The sequence below is a fragment of the Dermochelys coriacea genome, chromosome 2 (assembly GCF_009764565.3).
Source record: "Dermochelys coriacea isolate rDerCor1 chromosome 2, rDerCor1.pri.v4, whole genome shotgun sequence".
Classification (NCBI taxonomy): Eukaryota; Metazoa; Chordata; order Testudines; family Dermochelyidae; genus Dermochelys; species Dermochelys coriacea.
Window position 1 is genome coordinate 255,442,899 of NC_050069.1, and position 24,239 is coordinate 255,467,137.

A 24,239-nucleotide genomic window follows, 5' to 3' on the forward strand; every position below is an offset into this window, starting at 1 on the left:
AGGCACATATCTTAGGAGCAGGCAATCAATCCCAGCCTCCTGGTCAAATGAGATTACAGCAGCCACCAAAAGAATTTAGAAGGTACTACAGAGGAATTTTAATTGAGCAAAAATGAAGCAGATCAGATAGGCAAGAACAACAGTATGCCGTGAATTTTCTGTAGCTACCCGTCACCAACAGAAATATTCTTTTAAAAAGATTGAGAAGTTTTAAGAATTATATAAGACCATTGTGCGCATCTGTAAAATTACTGTAACTATATCCAGAATTGCACCATGGGCCTGGGATGGTTGACTACTGCTCCTTTCGCTACACTCAGATTTAATCATATTATGGAATCATTGGTGTCCAAGAGACATGGTAAGCTTCCGTTTCAAGGCTTCAGATTACCATTTTATTTATCTGAAAGTGTTATCTCAGGACAACACTGAAGATCATCCAGTACTAACATCTGCTACAGCCATGTTATTACCTGTATAGACAACAGAGAGCCAGACAGCTATCAAAAGAGGAGGTGGGTTTTCAGCTCTGCTGTATACTGGGTATGTATTATTCCCTGTAATACTGAAGATAAGTACACTTACTACTTATCTAGTTTCAGAGTAGCAGCCGTGTTAGTCTGTATTCGCAAAAAGAAAAGGAGTACTTGTGGCACCTTAGAGAATAACAAATTTATTAGAGCATAAGCTTTCGTGAGCTACAGCTCACTTCATCGGATGCATTTGGTGGAAAAAACAGAGGGGAGATTGATATACACTATATCAATCTCCCCTCTGTTTTTTCCACCAAATGCATCCGATGAAGTGAGCTGTAGCTCACGAAAGCTTATGCTCTAATAAATTTGTTAGTCTCTAAGGTGCCACAAGTACTCCTTTTCTTTTTACTTATCTAGTGACTCAGATAAACTTATGTTCCTCTATCAAGCCCAAGTAAAATTCTTTTCCATGCTATGGCTCTCTCCCTCTTTAGCCACTTTTACCAACAGCAACTTTGACTTCAAAATAATTTAACATAACGGACAGAGAAAAGGAGAGATTGGGTGAAAACAGGGGAATGGAAAGGGTAAAGATCATGGGTGTTCAACAATGCAAAAATTACAAGAGTGGAGTAACAAGTCTGGAACCTACCCGTTAGTAGAACTAGGGAAGCTGTATCTTTTGGGGAGATCTGAACTTAACTTTTACTTGGAGGCTCCCAATGGTAGGTGGACTTGTCCCCCATTGCCCTGACTGAGCCCAGGTGGGAGACGCACCTCTTGTCAGTTATTCACGGGATTTCTACCTTCTGAAAGTTCAGCACAATGAGAAAGGGCAGCACAGCAGGGAAACCCAAAGATCTCTCAGCCAGAATGGAAAATCTGTCATGAGTGAAAAACGGTGAGAGGGAAGAGGAACAGAATGGGAGAGAGAGAGAACAACAGAAGAGCGATCTACTAACAGTGTCCATAGGGGACATCCTAAGGGAATCTAAACTACTGTGTTTAGCTTTTAAGTTACTGTTGCATTCTAGAAATACTTAAGATACAAAAAGAAAAGGAGTACTTGTGGCACCTTAGAGACTAACAAATTTATTAGAGCATAAGCTTTCGTGAGCTACAGCTCAAGTCATCGGATGCATTTGGTGGAAAAAACAGAGGAGAGATTTATATACACACACACAGAGAACATGAAACAATGGGTTTATCATACACACTGTAAGGAGAGTGATCACTTAAGATAAGCCATCACCAGCAGCAGGTGGGGGGGAAAGGAGGAAAACCTTTCATGGTGACAAGCAAGGTAGGCTAATTCCAGCAGTTAACAAGAATATCAGAGGAACAGTGGGGGGTGGGGTGGGAGGGAGAAATACCATGGGGAAATAGTTTTACTTTGTGTAATGACTCATCCATTCCCAGTCTCTATTCAAGCCTAAGTTAATTGTATCCAGTTTGCAAATTAATTCCAATTCAGCAGTCTCTCGTTGGAGTCTGTTTTTGAAGCTTCTTTGTTGAAGGATAGCCACTCTTAGGTCTGTGATTGAGTGACCAGAGAGATTGAAGTGTTCTCCAACTGGTTTTTGAAAGTTATAATTCTTGACGTCTGATTTGTGTCCATTCATTCTTTTACGTAGAGACTGTCCGGTTTGGCCAATGTACATGGCAGAGGGGCATTGCTGGCACATGATGGCATATATCACATTGGTAGATGCGCAGGTGAAGGAGCCTCTGATAGTGTGGCTGATGTGATTAGGCCCTATGATGGTATCCCCTGAATAGATATGTGGACAGAGTTGGCAACAGGCTTTGTTGCAAGGATAGGTTCCTGGGTTAGTGGTTCTGTTGTGTGGTGTGTGGTTGCTGGTGAGTATTTGCTTCAGATTGGGGGGCTGTCTGTAAGCAAGGACTGGCCTGTCTCCCAAGATCTGTGAGAGTGATGGCTCGTCCTTCAGGATAGGTTGTAGATCCTTGATGATGCGTTGGAGAGGTTTTAGTTGGGGGCTGAAGGTGATGGCTAGTGGCGTTCTGTTGTTTTCTTTGTTGGGCCTGTCCTGTAGTAGGTGACTTCTGGGTACTCTTCTGGCTCTGTCAATCTGTTTCTTCACTTCAGCAGGTGGGTATTGTAGTTGTAGGAATGCATGATAGAGATCTTGTAGGTGTTTGTCTCTGTCTGAGGGGTTGGAGCAAATGCGGTTATATCGTAGCGCTTGGCTGTAGACAATAGATCGAGTGGTATGATCTGGATGAAAGCTAGAGGCATGTAGGTAGCATGTAGCGGTCAGTGACATCATAATCAAAAAGGCTGACAAAGGAGGTGCTGTCGTCATCATGAATAGGTCGGAGTATGAACAAGAGGCTACTCGGCAGCTCTCCAACACCACTTTCTACAAGCCATTACCCTCTGATCCCACTGAGAGTTACCAAAAGAAACTACAGCATTTGCTCAAGAAACTCCCTGAAAAAGCACAAGAACAAATCCGCACAGACACACCCCTGGAGCCCCGACCTGGGGTATTCTATCTGCTACCCAAGATCCATAAACATGGAAATCCTGGACGTCCCATCATCTCAGGCATTGGCACCCTGACAGCAGGATTGTCTGGCTATGTAGACTCCCTCCTCAGGCCCTTCGTCACCAGCACTCCCAGCTATCTTCGAGACACCACTGACTTCCTGAGGAAACTACAGTCCATTGGTGATCTCCCTAAAAACACCATCCTAGCCACTATGGATGTAGAAGCCCTCTACACCAACATTCCACACAAAGATGGGCTACAAGCCGTCAGGAACAGTATCCCCGATACTGTCACGGCTAACCTGGTGGCTGAACTTTGTGACTTTGTCCTGACCCATAACTATTTCACATTTGGTGACAATGTATACCTTCAAATCAGCGGCACTGCGATGGGTACCCGCATGGCCCCACAGTATGCCAACATTTTTATGGCTGACTTAGAACAACGCTTCCTCAGCTCTCGTCCCCTAATGCCCCTACTCTATTTGCGTTACATTGATGACATCTTCATCATCTGGACCCATGGAAAAGAAGCTCTTGAGGAATTCCACCATGATTTCAACAATTTCCATCCCACCATCAACCTCAGCCTGGACCAGTCCACACAAGAGATCCACTTCCTGGACACTACGGTGCTAATAAGCGATGGTCACATAAACACCACCCTATATCGGAAACCTACTGACCGCTATTCCTACCTACATGCCTCTAGCTTTCATCCAGATCATACCACTCGATCCATTGTCTACAGCCAAGCTCTACGATATAACCGCATTTGCTCCAACCCCTCAGACAGAGACAAACACCTACAAGATCTCTATCATGCATTCCTACAACTACAATACCCACCTGCTGAAGTGAAGAAACAGATTGACAGAGCCAGAAGAGTACCCAGAAGTCACCTACTACAGGACAGGCCCAACAAAGAAAACAACAGAACGCCACTAGCCATCACCTTCAGCCCCCAACTAAAACCTCTCCAACGCATCATCAAGGATCTACAACCTATCCTGAAGGACGAGCCATCACTCTCACAGATCTTGGGAGACAGGCCAGTCCTTGCTTACAGACAGCCCCCCAATCTGAAGCAAATACTCACCAGCAACCACACACCACACAACAGAACCACTAACCCAGGAACCTATCCTTGCAACAAAGCCTGTTGCCAACTCTGTCCACATATCTATTCAGGGGATACCATCATAGGGCCTAATCACATCAGCCACACTATAAGAGGCTCCTTCACCTGCGCATCTACCAATGTGATATATGCCATCATGTGCCAGCAATGCCCCTCTGCCATGTACATTGGCCAAACTGGACAGTCTCTACGTAAAAGAATGAATGGACACAAATCAGACGTCAAGAATTATAACATTCAAAAACCAGTTGGAGAACACTTCAATCTCTCTGGTCACTCGATCACAGACCTAAGAGTGGCTATACTTCAACAAAAAAGCTTCAAAAACAGACTCCAACGAGAGACTGCTGAATTGGAATTAATTTGCAAACTGGATATAATTAACTTAGGCTTGAATAGAGACTGGGAATGGATGAGTCATTACACAAAGTAAAACTATTTCCCCATGGTATTTCTCCCTCCCACCCCACCCCCCACTGTTCCTCTGATATTCTTGTTAACTGCTGGAATTAGCCTACCTTGCTTGTCACCATGAAAGGTTTTCCTCCTTTCCCCCCCCTGCTGCTGGTGATGGCTTATCTTAAGTGATCACTCTCCTTACAGTGTGTATGATAAACCCATTGTTTCATGTTCTCTGTGTGTGTGTATATAAATCTCTCCTCTGTTTTTTCCACCAAATGCATCCGATGAAGTGAGCTGTAGCTCACGAAAGCTTATGCTCTGATAAATTTGTTAGTCTCTAAGGTGCCACAAGTACTCCTTTTCTTTTTGCGAATACAGACTAACACGGCTGCTACTCTGAACTTAAGATACAAAGACAGGGATTGGAGTGGAAGAAAGCCCATTACTTAGTCACCAAGTAAAAATCCCCACTAGCCACTACGATTTCTGCACTGGTAGTTCATCTCAAACATCTACTTTCAGTTTCCTTCTGTTCTCCTTTCCCCTATTCCAAGTACAGAAATAAAACAATAAAAATATGTCTCTGTATTACATCTTCCCTCTGCTTCCAGGACCTAGTGACCAACCCATCTTCTTCCATCTAAGGAAAGAGCAGCACTTCCCATCAATTATTTTGGAACTATTAACTCCATGTAAAGAGAGACAAAGGAATCAATGCTTCCCAGAAATAAAGTCAAGATGGAGTTTTAAAAAACAAAACACTGGCAGTACTATACATAAGTAGTAATAAAAAGTGAACAAGGAGAGAAGGCAAAAAAAAAAAAAATCTCCCACCTAGTGACTTAGCCAAGGAAAGGTTATTTGCCAGGCTGACTTTGATGCTAAAACAGGAGCCAGCTTTAGCTTTTATAAACTAGCAAAGTGGCAACCCTGATTAGTGTGTGCAGCCATATCATCTCATTGTGATCCTGACAGACCTCAGATTAATTCAGCATGGAACTAATCAATATTTGACAGGGAGACCACCCTCTCCCCAAAAAAGAAACACCAACATGCGGAGGAGAGTGGTACTTGCAATTCAAGAGGTGGCCTTCTTTTGTAACGTCAGTACAGTACTAATCAATTCCCTAGCATTGGGTGCAGGGAATGTCCTGTTGAAGTTGTGGTCTCTTAGAACAAAAGAAGTATGGACAGACTAAATACCTGTGGGCACTGAAGATCTCATTAGATTTTTTACAAATCTAGAAAAAAAATTAATCTTGGGGTCCTAATCAAAACCACTAACCCAGGAACCTATCCTTGCAACAAAGCCCGTTGCCAACTCTGTCCACATATCTATTCAGGGGATACCATCATAGGGCCTAATCACATCAGCCACACTATCAGAGGCTCGTTCACCTGCGCATCTACCAATGTGATATATGCCATCATGTGCCAGCAATGCCCCTCTGCCATGTACATTGGCCAAACTGGACAGTCTCTACGTAAAAGAATGAATGGACACAAATCAGACGTCAAGAATTATAACATTCAAAAACCAGTTGGAGAACACTTCAATCTCTCTGGTCACTCGATCACAGACCTAAGAGTGGCTATACTTCAACAAAAAAAGCTTCAAAAACAGACTCCAACGAGAGACTGCTGAATTGGAATTAATTTGCAAACTGGATACAATTAACTTAGGCTTGAATAGAGACTGGGAATGGATGAGTCATTACACAAAGTAAAACTATTTCCCCATGGTATTTCTCCCTCCCACCCCACCCCCCACTGTTCCTCTGATATTCTTGTTAACTGCTGGAATTAGCCTACCTGCTTGTCACCATGAAAGGTTTTCCTCCTTCCCCCCCCTGCTGTTGGTGATGGCTTATCTTAAGTGATCACTCTCCTTACAGTGTGTATGATAAACCCATTGTTTCATGTTCTGTGTGTGTGTGTGTGTGTGTGTGTGTGTGTGTGTGTGTGTGTGTGTGTGTGTGTGTGTGTGTGTGTGTGTAAATCTCTCCTCTGTTTTTTCCACCAAATGCATCCGATGAAGTGAGCTGTAGCTCACGAAAGCTTATGCTCTAATAAATTTGTTAGTCTCTAAGGTGCCACAAGTACTCCTTTTCTTTTTGCGAATCCCAACTATGTCAACTTTGTTCAATATTTTTTACTTCCTTTTCTGAATTGTTGTGCAGACTTGTTGTGCAGGGTTTATTAGGTCTCTATCTAGAGAAAGCACTATAGAAATAAGATATTTTAGCAAGCAAAGAAAAAGGAAGAGAGCATTAAAAATGGAGACTTCAAATAAAAAACACATTCATGTCTGGAAAGACCAGACTGAGCTGTTAAGCAAATAAGCCACTCACAAATTTGGTCACAAAACATCTACTGGTTTCAAGTGACCCCAGACTTACTTAGCATATCTGCTTTACTGAGCAAAATGATTTCCAGCACCATCCCACATACACCACCTTTGAAAGGCCAATGTTACTATGTAACTCAGACACCTCAAGGACCACCACCGAATTCGACAACCAGGGAAGATGCATTTGAGGTCAGCAGTGAGGAGATCAAGCTATCTTCTTACTCAATTTAGGAGAAAACCATCACCACTTATACTGGTAAACAAACAAATCTGCACAATAACCTGGCATTTTTTATTCATCTGAAGTGTATCACAGCTTCAAGGGTGAAAAACAAGGAGCAACATAGGTTGTCCTTCCAACTCAGAGAGAAAGCTCACTACAGGCCTATGTTTTAAAGTCAGACTGAGGATTTATGGGCTGTAGTTAAGGAACCTCCATTTTCATATTCTAACAAGCCAGTAACAAAGATCCCTCTTGGCTGATGCCTGATAAACTTATACAGGGTTAATAGCCTGGGTTACATCACTATTTTTTATTTACATATTTTAATACCTAGCTTCAGTATTTAGCTATTTTTGGGATGGGGAGGAGCGAAGGGGGAAATGCAAGAGTCAAGATTACCAAAAACATAAAAGTTTTCAAACCACAGTATATTAATAAATTTCCAGGAACTCAAGTTATAATCCCAGCTCTGCTACAGACTTCACATGTGGCTTGGGTAGGTTACTTAACTTCTGTGCCTCATTTCCTCCATTGGTAACATGGAGATAACACTTACCGATTTCACATGTCTGTTGCAAGAATTCAAGTGCTTCGAAAATGAAAAGCAGCAAATACTAAGTACCTTTCAAAGAGAAATCCAAGTTATTTGGATTCCCCCAAAAAGGTTTTTTTTTTTTCTAGTAGTACTTATACCCAGAGCTTGCACTTCCCATGCCAGATGGGAATGGTACTTACATAATTAAATAATTCATTGTGAGAATATGGACCTTTAATTTTCAGGTGAAGTTAGTCAGTCTTACCCCCCAAAAGACCATACCTTATATAATGGACAACAAATATCAGTGGGACAGTTCTATATAACTTCATCAACTACATTCGAAATGGATTCCATAAAATCTGGATTAGCAAGCTAAAAGAAGTGGAATACAGACATACAAATGACATGAGAGGACTCTAGAGTTAATTTCAATGAACGATATGTTGCAGCAACATTTTTCTGTAAAAAATTCACAGGGCTGATGTTGCTTCTATTTATTGAATATGGTATGTACTTGTAGTGACCAAAATGAACTCTTCTCTATATAAATAAAAGGGAAATAATGCCACAGAGGTGTTAAAACTTTTTACTGTTGTAGCAAAATATCGGCTTTATTTCACTCTCCAAATCTTTAGACTCATCTTAATATTTGCCCTGTCTTAACTCCAAATTGTGTATTTCACTGCCATGAGTTGATATATTGAGGGTGTATCTACAGATACGTAAACATACACAATAACTAAAGTTCAAGTGTGTGTATATATATTTTTAGGAAGTATAAAAAAAATTAAGATTGAGAAATCAAGCACTCATGCTTTAGGAAAGTAGTTTGAGCTCTTCCGCAATATTAAACTCAGCCATATTGCGCATATTAATAGCATTTACATTTAAGGAAGAGGGACAGAAGAAGATATAACAAATATTGCAGCATGGACAGATTAACATTGAGGCAGGAGAGAGATTTGGAATTTTCTTATTTCAATGCTAGACATCTTAACCCTAATGTAACAATGCTCCTCTTCTGCTGTCTGCAGGAATTGAATATGGGATCTTTGGATCTAAAAGTTTACTGAGCTTAAAACTTAAAAATAAGTTTACTTATTTAATGAATAAGGTCCACTAGCTCAGAGGCAGTATCAGACTCAAACCTATATAAACGATCTGGCTACTAGATCGGACAGAGAGCCACGATGTTAACATGGATCACTCCAATACTGCATTAACATTAGTTTAATTTCCCTTAAAAAAAAAGGTCAATGTCTTGTTCTTATCGTACATACCCAAGCGCATGCTAGGTTAAATGCAAACCTGGCTAACGTCCTCTGAAACTGAAGATCCAGTATGCCAAAAGCCCTAGTATCCAAACATTCAAGTGTTGGTTTTTCTATCATCATCTCAACACTACGAGCTAGGGGTGTGATTCCTGCTCACTGCTCACATGCACATACTTGAGCTGGCCATCACTCAGCTAGTGGGAATATAAACAAACAGTAGTGTAGACACAGTAACACTAGTAGTGGCAGCAGAAGTACAGCTGAGCCATGCTGAGTACAAACCTTCTTCAAACCAAGGATATGTACTCGACATGACTTTGCTGCCCCTCTACTACTGCTCCCCATGCGCCCACCCCTACATCGCTATTTATACTTGCTCTAGTTCGATGAGTGACAGCACAAGTATGCGTACACAAGCACTACACACCAGTAGCTTGCAGCCTAAATTAATGAAAGACTTTATTACTCTGCCACATGTGAGCAGAGAGTTACAAGTCAGTGATCAAGTCACTCCAATAAATGAAAATAAAGCATTTCACCACAGCTGGGACCATCTGTGGTGTGTTTATTAAAAACATCACAGGAGAGGTTTCTTGCAGACCTTGCACCACGGTGTGGCATCAAGGGACTGAAGCATTTTTGGTTTTGTGTTTTAACAGAATCAACACATTCGGCGGACATGCAAACCCAATTCAGTCGGGTGTAGGGATCAGACACTCAACAGAGATTCTTTGCTCCCGGATTCTGGAGTAGTGCAGGCAGTGCACTTAGTCTCCTGCCATGTCAAGATCAGTGCTAGAAGGCTCCAGAGGGAACTACACCCAGCCTGCCTTGTCTTTGTAATAATGTAGGGCAAGGGCCTGAAGAATGATTAAAAACATTTGAAAAAATTAAGTGAGCAGAGATCTTAGAACTTTCAAGGATCACAGCCCTTCACTCTGATGCCAGGGAAGGATATGGGCTTAGAGGTGCAGTCTGAAGCCAGTGCCAACACATATGAAGACACATGTGGGTGAAGCTTTTTAATATTGTGGATCACTCCTCAGAGATTCCCTTATGGGCCAACCTTTCCTTCCAATTACAACAGTTTTTAGTGACATACATTAGTAACATTCGTGCAACATTAATGAGACAAGATGAAAATAAACATTTCTTTAATAGGGATGGATGCCGCTGTTGCATTACATTCCCCCATATTTTTCACCTGTTGATTTTCCCCTCTTTAGATATATGATTTTTGTATTTGTCAGTACCAGATCTCCACAACTGCCAGTAGCCAGCATTATTCTACTCTTTCCTCATCATGCTGCAGCTTGGATCTAGCTGTATGTTCAGTGTCTCTCCAATTTTGATCATTATTGACTTTACACCAAACATGAAGAATTTGCACAGATGCTAGAAGAGTTCTGGGGTTTTTGTCTTTAAAGTTTGAATGTCAAAAAAACCCTTCTGCGTGCCCTATAAGAGCTCTGAATGAGATACACTGAGCAGGAAGAGTAATTGCTTTCAGGGTGGATAGATGCTTTAACATTGTCCAAAATCACTGCAGTATAGTCCATTACTTCAAGCAAGTGGCCCATGCACCAGAAAACACTTTCTAGCCACAGGATTTCCATTCCTTTCCTTTCTGGGTTCAGTTTTATTTCTTCAGATTATGCAGTTTAACACAAGTTCAACATATTGATTATGTCCTTTTCCCCTGACCCAGGGTCTTCTGCAGGAGCTTACCACCTACAGGTTACAGTCCACAGGCCGTCTGCCTGGAAGAAAGGTGAGCATCTCTCCTTCCTAGCCTTTGCCCTGCAAGCCATCTGCCTGAGTCATATAAACTGGTTCTTTCCCCTGCCATGGGGTGCCTACTTGACACAGCTCTCACAACTGAGCTACTTGCTGCGCAGGTTGTTTGTTGAGTGGGAAACATCATGACATGTCAGTTATGCTTGTTAGGATATAGATATTCAAGCCTGTCTGTAAAGACCTATACTCTAAGAATGTAGGTATATGTTTATCATTTAGCTAGTAATAGAGGTATACAAGAAAGAATCTGCGTATGGACCTTCTCGCACTGTGACCGTCTGAGGCCCTGTGCTTAGGCCAATGCCTTTGGCTAAGCAGCAGAGGCAGCCATAAGCTGGGAAGCAACCGGTCACATCCTCACAATCCAAACTAGTCAATATGGGGCTGTTAGGAAGGTGATTGGATCCATCACCTCCAGAGAAAGGGAAGAGCCTAGAAGATGTAAAAGGAAATTTAGGTTGATAGTTTTCTGTCTGGTAAGAACTCACTTATCAATAGACACAGCTGGGAAACCCTTATGTCTTTATAGATGTAGTTGTGAAATCCTCACTTCTGTATTTGTCATTATAGTTCCCACTTTGCTATTGTTTATTGGCATGCTCTCTTTCTGGTTCTGTGATTGTTTCTGTCTGCTGTATAATTAATTTTGCTGGGTGTAAACTAATTAAGGTGGTGGGATATAATTGGTTAGCTAATCATGTTACAATACGAGTGTTAAATTTCAGTAGAATGATTGGTTAAGGTATAGCCAAGAATATTACTATATAAATTAGGGGCAAACAGAAGTAAGTTGGTATTCGAACATAAGGAAAAAGGAACTTGGATTTAAGCTTGCTGGAAGTTCACCCCAATAAACATCAAATTGTTTGCACCTTCGGACTTCGGGTATTGTTGCTCTCTGTTCATGCGAGAAGGACCAGGGAAGTGGGAGAGTGAAGGAATAAATGCTCTAACAATGCTAATTTTAAATATACTCAGGCTTGTTTAATGACAGCCAGTTTTAAGAGACTTGATTCAAGGATGAATTTGGCCTTCAGTTTTACAAGGACAGTCACTATAACAGGATCTGTTCATTGGAGTTTCCTTACCTAAAAGGCACCTCAAATATAAGCGTCGAAGAATTAAAATACTACTTTTGGTAAATTGCTATAAGCAGGAATGATATTCAAAGGGTTTGACTATACAACTAAATATGCTGCATATAATTCATGATGTTTGCTAATTTAAACCAGTATTTTAAAAAAAAGAAAAAAGCCTCAGTCAAGATCTGAGATTTCAGGTAAATTTTTCTTGTTTTAGTTTGTGCTTCTGAAAAACTGAAAGATTTAGACTTTATATACCTCCACAGGAAAAACAAAAGATTAGGCAGTAATCCACCTATTATTGTGTGTCTGTGCATATATTAACTGCAAGTCTTCCAGCCCTCTCAGACAAGACTTACTGGTATTTATAATTTCCACAAGGTGGTGCTCTTGCATCAAGAATTATATTGCACTTTTTTTTTACCCAAAAAAAAAAAAAAAAAAAAACAATGTAATGCTAGGCACTGTCATTCTTACCTCAGGATGAAAAGAAAATTTCAGGTCCAAGAAACCTTTCATAACCAAAATCTGTAATGAATTTATTTTTGTTGATTCAGGAATTGATGCCTGTGTACTGTTGGATCCATTTTCGTCGATCTACATCATATTTGGCAAATTCCTTTACTATATCAGGGCAAACGTAACATTATTTTTCCTGTAAAGAAATACCATGCATTAAAAGTTGCCTAAACTGATCATACGTAATTATTAAATACACCAAGGAATATTTCAGAAAAACAGTGAAAATTACTTAATTGGAGAATCAAAAGCGAGGTCTAAATCTATTAACCTAGGGTTCACATTTTGTAACTACTCTTCTTACAATTCTAACCTTATTCTTAAGGAACAGACTGTTCAGGAAAAGTCCTACATAATAAATTGGTAAAGCCCCCAAATCCTGCATTGAGAGATGCACAAGACCCCATTGATTTCAATGGGGCTTCATACTGGCAAACTCCTTAGCTTGCATGCAATGTCACTGAAATCACTGGTTTCAAAGCAGAGGGCCCACCTGTACGCATTTCATTACAGGATCAGAATTAGGTGATCATCCCAGTAATATGCAATATATGCAAGACTCAGAGGTTGAGTTTTTATGGAGAATTTTCTTAACTAGCACAGTTCAAATTTGAAGCAAACGCTAAAGCCAATTTCACCTTTAAAACACGTACATATTAATTCTAAACAAAAGTCTTGCTTGATAATTATTCATATTTCTCCTTGTTTCCCTTTTACATCTTTCCCCCCTCATTTTCTGAACAGCTTAAATAGAAGGAAAAGTATAGTTTGACAATTCCTATATTTGTATATGTAAAAAGGACCACTGGCAATGTGTTAAAACAAAAAACAAAAATCTACCTCTCTTAAAAGGAAGGTAAATTTCACATCAAATCTTTACCTTTATGGCTTTTGCTGTCTCCAGAGCCTGTTCAGGGGGAATTTCCACCTCCCTCTTCCTTAGGATCTGCTGAATGAAATATGTAATATCTCTACCTGCAATAGGGATATGTTCGATGCAACTTCCAATTATATAACCTTCTGCCTATGGAAAATAAATGCTTAGAAAAAGCTGGTGTATGAAGTACCAAAAGTTAACAGCAGAATATAATGTTAATTTTTACCCAGCAGCTTCTTGGGTTTTTTTAAAAAATTAAAAGTGAGACTTTGGCACCTTTCAAAGTGACCTCAAATTTGTAAATCCTAATGAAACTAGATGCTACTTTCTAAGACCCTTGATTACTATTTGCAGAACTGATGCTGCTTAAATTATCTAATACAAACATCAGCAGCGAATGTAAAAAAAATAAGGATAATCTTAAATGCATGCTGAAGATAGAGACATTCCAACCATGAGGTTTTTTTCAGGAATGATCTAAAACGGCAAAAAGTACTCATGAGAAGAGAAAATAGGTATCCTGCATGAGAGACTGAAAAATGGATAGAAAAGAACAAAGGTTACAAAAATACTGAACACAAAAAGCTATTAAAGGGAAGGGAAAGTGACCAATAAACACAATAAGGAAAAGAGATGTTTTAAAATGCATCCTGAAAAAGGCAACAAATAAAGACGAGAAAAAGGAAAAGGGTAATACTGGTCATCGCCAGTAATAGTAAACACAGCAATGACTACTTCGTATTGCAAGCTTGTGTTGTTTCTAAGAGTTCCCATTTTAAGTTCCATATAGCAAATACCGCAGGGTACAGATAACTACCTACAGGCAATAAGCTTAAAAAAGTTAATGGAGCCCACAGCATTATAATATATTTCAGTACTTGGATGTCACTCAGGCAGATACACTGGATGCCATAATTGGAACAGAAATTAGAGTGCATAAATAATGATTACATGTTTATATCCTGAGAGGGTTCAACAATTAAAAATTGACTAGATGCTTGTGCTGTGTTTATATAAGCTTGCTTTTGTTTCACACAGGTAACGTGTACTCTAAATTTTTGACAGTAGCATGAGGAAATACCCCATATGTGAAAGGTAGAATACTATACAAATGTCCAACCAAAAACTTTTTGGAAATGGAATTCAACACACAGAAAAGTGCTACACATTCAGGCAAAGATGAAATCTCTGCATCAAGTGAGAATATCCACCACACTGACCAACTTTCCAAATTTGAGCAGCATTAACAAATATTGGTTATAGTAAAAATTTGTACACAGCAGGATGCATGGACAGGATTTATACAATAATAGGAATCTCCAATAGGCATATTGACTCCTTTTTCATGGCCTTCATTTCAGAAGACAGGATACTGGGCTAGATGTACCTTTGGTCTGACCCATTATGGCAGTTCTAACTGACCTCAATGAGAAAGAGCTGTAATGGTATTTAATGAACTTGGATTTCAATTTTTTCCACGTCACAACTACTGTAACCACATTGTGAAGACTCATTTGAAAAATGCTGACTTTTTAATGTAAATATCACCACTATAAAGTTTAAAATTTTAAAAATCTCATTATTATTTACATATCCTCTACTGCATAAATTTCTAATGCATTATCTATAGTTTGGTCCTAAAATTAAAATGACAGTGTCCCTTTAACACATTATACACACACACACACACACACACACACACACACACACACACTCCTTTTCCCTAACCTCCACTACTCCTCACATTGCCACAATTAATATCCACAAAATCTGGAAAAAATAAAATTGGTCTATTAACTGAAGACCAAGGAAACTTTCACACTCACACAAACAGTTTAAGATCTTAAACTGCATCCTACCACAGGAATTACATGAGTTACTCCATCACCACTGTCAATGACTATTCCTGTTAATGTATGTTTGCCAACCTGCCGTGAAGCCCAAGATGGGGCTAAAGCCAACACTGCCTAGATAAGAAACAAAAGTTAATATTTAGATTTGGATAGAACATGTTAACAGATAATCTTAGAAGACCCTGCTTCAAACATTTTAGGTATATGCTTGCAGAAGACCATACATACTCCAGCTATACTGTACTTTAGAAGCATAGATTCACTTTGTTCACCTGAACAGCAATGTAAAGTCCTGGTACTTTAAAAGATTCAAACATGATTTCTGTAAGATACTCTCTGTTTTCTGGAGTGTTCAATGGAAGTTCTGTCTGTAAAGAAAAGTCACCTTATTAAAATCTAATGCAGTTCAGACTTTTATCAAACTTGGCTCCTGATCCAGCAGTAACCCAATTTTTCAGTTTATGAGGGCACTGAAGAATCCCAAATAAGTCCCAGGTAAATAGATTTGATCCATTTACTCTTTGGCGGGTAGACACAAGCCCAACCTTCCACAACATGGTTGTTAATCAGTAATTTTTCAAAGAAATGTTATTAGGAAAAAAGTTTGGTTTGACATGTGAACAGAAATGACATACTGTGGCCATAATAAGTAGTATGACTTTGACATATAAGTACATGTAAGGAGGAAACACATCCAGAGTAAGACAGTGATCCTGCAAACACTTACGCAACTGCCTAACTTTCCTACCGAAAGTGGTCCCATTGATCTCAATAGGACTACTCACCATAATAAAGTTAAACACGGTGTATGTGTGTTTGCAAGACTGGTGTATAAGGGATAATCTGTATTATGTACAGGGAGCAAACTTAACGCCTAAAGATTCTTCACCTCACTGCTACTCCTACCTGGGAGGGGATGAATTACCAAGAAAAATAAATGAAAGAATGTGCATTAATTTTAAAATAAACTAAACTAAAATCAGATTGTTTTGCAGAATTCCATGTAAACAAGGAAAACTGGTTGCATACAACTACTTAGTGTCATAAATTACAAACAACTTTCCAAACAATTCATATAAACAGTCTGATATTTAATGGTGAACAAGATTCAAGGCTGATCCAATCTGGGACCTTAACTACTTAACAGTGGTCTTTATTTAAAAAAAAAAAAAAAAAGCCAGCTATGAATTATGTATTCTTTATATTTATCTCCTCCTATGCAAAACCACTGATTTTAAAAAATCATTCTGCATTAAGTAATTAATTTAATCTTTAACAGAAACCCTTCACAGAAGGTAATACATAACTGCGCACATGATTGCTAACATACAGCATATTGCTAAGTGACATTTCCCCCTATTTCACTGTAATGCTTTATTTTGGTTGACTAAAGTCAGCCAATTATTTTAAGCAGCATCTGTAATTCAATCAAGCCATCCAAAGCTTTTAAAAAAAATAAAGCCCAAACCAAGAAGCCTGTTTCAGAAGTGTACTAGAAACTGGCTCTAATGTGATTTTATATATTATTTCTACAGCAATAAAAAAAAAATGAAAAAATTACAAAAAGCTTCTAGGCTTTATAACAAAAGCTACTTGTGCTGGGAATGTTATCCACCACAATTATACCATCTCCCATTTGTGGAAGCATTTTCTTACCCAGTTCCATTACTCACCATTAAAAAAGTAATGATCCTCAGTTTCAGTGTGAAGATTTTTAAAAATTACTTGCTCCATGAATCTCTCCATGAGATCCCAGTTTTCAACAAGACTATGTCGTATGGGCCACTGAAGCAAAAGAACATTTTAAACGTGTCAGTGTATGAGCCAGTAGGTAACAATACAATGAACAAGAGAAGCAAAATCCTAGTATCCTCTATGAGAACCATAAATACTGCCTATATAAACATTGTGTCACCGTTCTACTTTTAAAAGAAAGCCAGTAATTTTTAAGTCATCATTCTCTCTTGGGTCTCTCATTATAATTCTGTCTGTGGATAGGGGACTGGACTGGGAGTCAGAAGACCTAGGTTCTATTCTTAGTTCTGCCGCTGCTTTACTGTGTGACCTGGGGCAAGGCACTTCACCTTCCTGTGCACCAGTTACCCCATCTGTAAACTAGGGATAATGATACTTCTTATCCATTGTAAGCATTTTGCAATCTATGAATGATAGGAGCTAAGACGACAAACCAAGACTTCAGTATTACATTATTTTAGACCATAGGTTCCTATAAGCAGGGGCTATCTTCACATTTTTCTCAGTACCCAGCACACAGTTGGTGCTTAAGCTAATATATAAGAAAGTAATATAGGATATATATTTTATGAATATTTAACATATACCTTACTTTATGAATCTCCCACAGAAAAAGGTCCTTTACAGGAAAAAGAAAAACTGACTCACAGAGAAATGGACTTATAGGATGACCCGGTACAAAGGGGACAGGGGACATGTTCTGACATTTCTCAAAGCAAACTGATCAGCATCAAAATAGTCAGTTATTTTATCATTTAATATAGGTCCCATGCAATTTTCAGCAAGAGGAAATAAAAAGATTTGGCATCTATATCTATATCAGCTATTGACATTACTGGGGAAAAGAAAATGCATTAAGGGACCCTCACAAGATAGATCTATCATCAACTGTTGCTAAAGCACTGGTAGAAGAACTATTTAAAAAAATAAGGAAGAAAGAAAGAGGCCAACCAACCAAATTTGCACATGCTAAACTGAAGCCAACTAAATTCAATCCTTTCATTCTCAAACTACAATGACGAGTATACTTAATGATAGCAAACTTCAGATAAGTATTTATTTCAAATCTTCTTGACAAGCATTTAAATAATCTACAATAATGAAAATATAGAGTCAATTCAAAAAGATTTCTGAAAGATGCTTAAAGCTTCATTATATATTCTTACTTTTGTAGCATAGGTAGGTTTATCTATGGCTTCATCTCCAATGAAAAAGTCTAAATCAATAACTCCCTTCATTACTCTCCTCTAGGCTTGGTCACCTACTTTTGCTGACTCTCTGATTGCAATACCCAAATAAATAAATAAATAAATAAATAATAGATAAAGTCCATCACAAAAGAACACATTAAAAATAAAACTCTTTTTCTAAACATAGAACAATGTGAGGTGTTAAGCGTTCCCCTTTCCTGCTTTAAATAAAGCAGGCAAAGCTTCTTTTCTCAAAAATAAAGACTGGAATGTAGGAAGTGATAAACTGACACACTAATATATTAGGGTACATTTTCAGTGCAGTGCAGGGAATTTGGTCACCTATCTCCAATTAACATCAGTGGGAGTTACAACCAAATCCTCCCCTCCATGCCCCCCTGCCCCACCCCACACACACACGCCACTTTAAAAATTTACCCCATTACCAACTACAGCACTCAGGAGAGCTGCATGCTTTTGGATTTCCAATACAGTAGGCACTCCTGAAGTGAGGAAATGACAGGTTTTTCTGGGTCTCAATATACCAGGCAAGTTGGAGAATTAAGAGGAAGGAGAAGAGGGAGGCAGCAGGAGCATGAAGAAAATATTCGAAAACATTAAGTTACTGAGCCATAATTCTGGCTGGTAGAAAAAAAAATCAATTTGCAGCCCTACAGAGAAGCCTATTGAAACATTCATGCTTGCTATTAGCAGGAGGCAACTATCACTAAAATCACTAGCAGAAGGCTGGTGTAGGCAGAAAGATTAAGCAGCAAGACATCGAGGGCAAACTATAAATAAAAACAGAATAAAATGTAGCCTGTTTATTTACAGTCTTGTTTCAGTAAGCCAGAATCACACACTCAACCACTTATAATGGAGAACAGGCAGTATGTAGAATAATCACTTAAGAGTGCTTCTAACGGTATTAGGACAAAACTTCATCAGAGTTTGAAAACTTCTTTCAGAAACATACACCAGACCCCACAAAACATTCCAATTGACAAAAGTCAGATTTACATTAAATAAATAGGTCATAGGAAATATTTGTTACCATATGGTGTATACATAAACCTATTTAGCACAACACATATGTATATCTTTATAAACTCTTTTGATTTAGAAAATTGCTTTAACACTTAAAACTATGTTAACTGAACTACATAGTTACTGCACTATAGTTCTGATAGAGAGTGCTTCCCCAATAACTTCCTTGGACCTCTGGGCTTATTTAATATTTCCTTACCTTGTAGCATCTATCCAAAAAAAAAAGTCAGCATTCAAGGTAGGCAAAAAAATACTGTGGACATTAGAAAACTAGATGTTGTTTTAGATTAGATTTAGATTATGAACAAAGTCCCATAAACCTTTTCAAATACAGCAGAAGCATAATTAGCACCTCAAATTTTAGGCAATATGTAGTCCATACAAAGTTTTTAAGCGTAAGATACAAGACTACAAGACATTACTGATATAAAGGACAACTAAAATCAATGGAGTTTAGAAAGGTATCAAATTTAGATTTGAACATGTTTGGTGTTAATATGGATCAATAAAAAAATTAAGTAACAGATCCAAATAAAGAGACCATTTGAATATGCTATGGGCACAGCATGTACACACCACAAAAAGTGATACAGTATATTCCTGATTCTTCTTTGAGCAATGGTCCCTATTGTATTCTATTGAGAGTTATGTGCATGCATTACGCACCCAGAGCTGTTCAATGTAGTATTGCTTGGTGGTCTGCACATGCGCTCTTGTACTGCCTCATGGTTTCGCCTGAGCCGATAAAGGGTGGGGCAGTCCACATCTCAAGTTCCTTCCACATCTCCAGTTTCTTCTCACGGACGCATGGTCCAAGCTGAAGCTTCTGCTGCCCTCTCATTCTTAGTGACGCATTAAAAAAATTTTTTTAAACAAAAAACCAGTTCTTATTTTCATTCATTAGTTAAAATTTTATTGGTTTTCATTGTACTTTGGTAATTCCTAGCATTTTTTATAAGTAAGGACTTGGGACGCCACTTCGGCAGTTTTTCTCCCCAAACAATCTCCCCCCCTTTACTTCCACTCAGCTCCCAGGTCTGGGTACTGATTTATGCTGAAGATGCCAGGATTCAAAGTCTGTGCTTCCTGCCCTCGCTCGTTTTCCGTCGGCAACGAACACCAACGTTGTTTATACTATTTGGGGGAAGGCCACATGGCAGTATCCTTCACAGCCCGTACACGGGAAGGCTGAGCTCTCCACCTCAAGGAGCACCCCCAGTACATCGGTCTGAGCAATTCAAGAGTGCTCCTCCTACACCCTGAAGCCTCCATCCAGATCAACCAGTATCAGTGCTACAGACCGCGCACTGGGGCCTAGCCATGAGCCATGGAAGCATGCACATAAGAATGGCAGTAAGTCTTCCTCTAAATCCAAGAAAGATGCTGTACCATCCACAAGTTCCAGTCACGGAGGAGCTGTGCGCTCCAAGGCACACAAGAGTGATAAGAGGCCACACCACTGACCAGATCCACCAGTCCCAGTGCTGGATCCACATACCCTTCCTGCCTTGGCTCTACCGGCATCCCATGACTCGTTGGTCTTGACACAGGTACCTTTACCAGTTCCAGTCCCGTCAACAGACCAGATACCATTGACTCCATGGAGAACTGGAAACCCTCCCAGCCCTCACGAACTGTTGCTCAACCTGGAAGGAGTGAGGTCTCCACATGTTCCAGTGCTCTCACCTGTGCAGAGGGCTCCATATCCTGCATTACATCTACCACTCCTGCTGGCCATACCTCTCTAATGCATCCCATTTCGATGGATGCATCAGCACCACCATTCACACAATACTCCAACTCCTCTGAATCTGAGGACCCAGACATTCGGCACAGACCGCTGCTTCCATTCCGGAAACATGACTACCAGAGGGTTCCGATGGCTCTATGGCAGTCTCTTCCTTTGCCTTACCTAAGAAGCTGATATCTATCTCCTTGGGCACAAGTACAATAACAGCAGGATCAACGGGTTGGCCATATTGGAGCTCATGGCCCCAATATTCATCTTCAAAATAGTCTCGTTCAGCTGGGGAGAACTCCCCTATTTCACCACCCCACCCTTCATCTAGTAGACATTTGGAAATGGTGTTAGACAATGCACCGATCAGCCCCGTTTAGACTGTACTGGCGGATCCGGAGAGATTCCCTTCACCATCTCCAGGCTATGTCATCAACACCTTCCTCGCACAAGACGAATATCATCAGTTTCAAGAACTCCTATGGAGAATAGTCAATGCTCTTGAGAACCCACTGGAAGAGGTGCAGGACAGTCAGCACCATTTATTAGACATTCTGCATACATCGGCATTGGCAAGGGTGGCCTTACCAATCAATGATGCCATTCTTCAACCAGCACACACCGCTGTGGCATACCCTGGCCATCTGTACAGCGACCCTGAAGAGAGCCAAGAAGAGATACTACATCCTCCCCAAAGGGGCAGAATTTTTATTTTCACACCCTCCAACTTCTTGGTAACACAGGCTGTGTTAGAGCGGACCAAACAATGCCGTCCATGCTCCACCCCGGCAGACCGGGAGGGTAAGAAACTGGACCTCATGGGTTGAAAGGTTTTCTCCTCTGCTGGACTACAGTTCTGGATCTCTAATGACTTGGCACTGATGGCCAAGTATGACTTTATAAACTATGGCCGGATGAAGGAATCTGCAGATAAGCTATCTCAGTAGGATTGTATTTGATGTAAAATCACTTGTAAAGCTGGTCACCAGGTCCATACTTCAGGCTGCAGTTGATTCAGCGGACATGTCCTCACGTGTGTTGCGACTGGAACTGTCATGAGGAGGGAATCCTGGGTACACATCTCAAGTTTCGCTAGAGAGGTGCGGACACAATTGAGAACCTTCCCTTTGATGAATCACACCTCTTCAACCAGAAAACTGATGATTCCTTACACTCTCTAAAAGACTCTAGAGCCACCTTATGATCCTTGGGCATACATACACAATCACTAAAGAGAAAATGTTATCGCCCATCACCAACCCAACCCTATACGTCTCACTTCTACCACCGATGGGCCTACGAACCTCCTCAGAAGTGCCCCAAGCTACACAGAACTCGTCCGCCTGTTCCGGCAATGCAGACCTCTGCACAACACAGTCACCATGAAAATGGTATTTCTGAGTGCACCTAGAGAGCCATCCCGTCCCCTATGTCTTTTAGGCATCATCTCAAACTCCTACCAGCTTGGAGAGCAATAACAGTCAAGTGGTTCTTGGATGTCGTTTGACACAGCCAAACCATAGACTTTATGATGTCTCCTCCACATCTCCTGCCCCGACCCCCCTGCCAGAGATCCCTCTCATGACAGTATTCTTACCCTCGAGGTGGACTGCAAGGAGCAGTGGAGTCAGTCCCTGCAGCCTTTCACGGCACAGAGTTCTATTCCAACTATTTCCTTGTACCCAAGAAGAAATGGGGATGGAGACCAATCTTGGATCTCTGACATCTCAACCGCTCTATTCGCAAGACGAAATTCTGTATGGTCACGCTTGCGACCATCATTCCTTCACTAGAAAAAGGCACATGGTTTACACCTCTCGACATGCAAGATGCCTACTTCCATATTGACATACATCCAACATATAGAAGGCTCCTGACATTGGGCATCGATACTTCCATTACAGGGTTCTCCGATTCGGACTTACCACCTCCCCACAAGTTTTTACAAAGGTTTTCTCTGTGATAGCGGTTCACCAACGACATCAGGGAATCCTTGTCTTCCCATACCTAGATGACTGGCTGCTGGCAGCGTGATCCAGACAGGAAGCTCGAGCATCAACATCCTAGCTTCGTCTACTCTTCTCCTCCCTAGAAGTGAGCAACAACCTCAAAAAATCAACTTTGCACCATACTTGGCCCCTGGAATTCATAGGAGCTCGCATCAATTCAACCTTTGCCTAAGCTTATCTGCCACAAGACAGATTCCAGAGCCTACTGGACCAAATAGCAGGGATAAACTCCAGTGCTTCTGTCTCAGCCAGGACTTACCTCTCCATCCTAGGGCACATGGCAGCGTGTACATATATATCATCCTTCATCCACCTGCACCTTTGCTGTCTACAGCTATGGCTGCAAAGAGTCTATTCCTTTATGCATCATGCTCAACTTTCCACCAGAAGTCATCTCTTCTCTTCAATGGCGGACAGACCCGATACAATCTGCTCCGGGATGCCCTTCCTCAACGACCGTGACAGTCATAACGGATGCGTCACATCCAGGCACTCATACTGGAGATCACATTACACAAGACACCTGGACCATGTGAGAGGCCAGGATGCACATAAACTTTCTCAAACATTGAGCAGTACAAAAAGAATGCCACTTGTTCTTACCAGCTATCCGCTATCGCCACGTCCTAATCATGTCAGACAACATCATCACAGTCTACTAAATAAACAAACAAGGGGGCACGAGGTCCCCAGCAATGTGTATGGAAGCGATTCGCCCCTGGGAATGATGCATCAAAGCTCATATACTTTTGTCAGCAGCCTACCTGCCTGGCACCTAGAATGTGATTGCAGATTTTCTCAGCGGGAACTTTGTAACTGACCACAAATGGGAGTTGCACGACACAATAATCGTGGACATCTTTGGTCACTGAGGTACACAAATCAGAGACCTCACTCCAACACCAAATGTACCCAATACTGCTCCGGGGAGGACGCTGTGCCCACTCACTGGCAATGCTCTGGTCATTGATTGGTCAGATCAGATGAACTACGCCTCCTCCCCTTGCCCCCCTCCCACACTCCTACCCCACTTCCTCCACAAACTCTGGCAGGAGAAAGCGACAGCCATCCGATCGCTCCATTCTGAACTCGCCAATTCTGGCTCCCTCTTCTTCTCTGTATGTTGAAACAACCTCCACTCTCACTACAGACATTTCTGGAACTTCGGACACAAAACAATGGCAGACGCAGGCATCCAGACCCATGGACGCTACAACTGACAGCATGAGGTTTGGATGAACACCTCCATCAGTACGAGAATGCTCATTGGCAGCGCAAGACATCCTCTCCAGCAGCCGAAAGGACTCCACAAGGCGATCCTATCAGGCAAATGGACATGCTTCACCTCCAGGGCAGATTGGCAGAGACCTTTGGGTGGGGGAGGGGGACAGGGACGGGGAGAGGTTTCACCTTTCTTTGCAGAATTGGGTCTGGGTCACTTGCAGATGTAAGC

At 40.8% G+C, this 24,239-nt stretch overlaps 1 protein-coding gene across 1 annotated transcript in view; it reads right to left on the reverse strand.

Annotated features, from left to right (window-relative positions):
- The window catches only part of ACTR3B (actin related protein 3B), a 61,850-nt gene that overhangs the window by 14,847 nt on the left and 22,764 nt on the right, over positions 1 to 24,239 (reverse strand). Inside the window, 7 exon segments of the mRNA XM_043509659.1 lie at positions 12,276 to 12,287; positions 12,289 to 12,453; positions 13,198 to 13,341; positions 15,054 to 15,161; positions 15,320 to 15,417; positions 16,724 to 16,832; positions 17,969 to 18,093. Coding sequence (XP_043365594.1) covers positions 12,276 to 12,287; positions 12,289 to 12,453; positions 13,198 to 13,341; positions 15,054 to 15,161; positions 15,320 to 15,417; positions 16,724 to 16,832; positions 17,969 to 18,040 — 708 coding nt within the window. The 5' untranslated portion in view covers positions 18,041 to 18,093.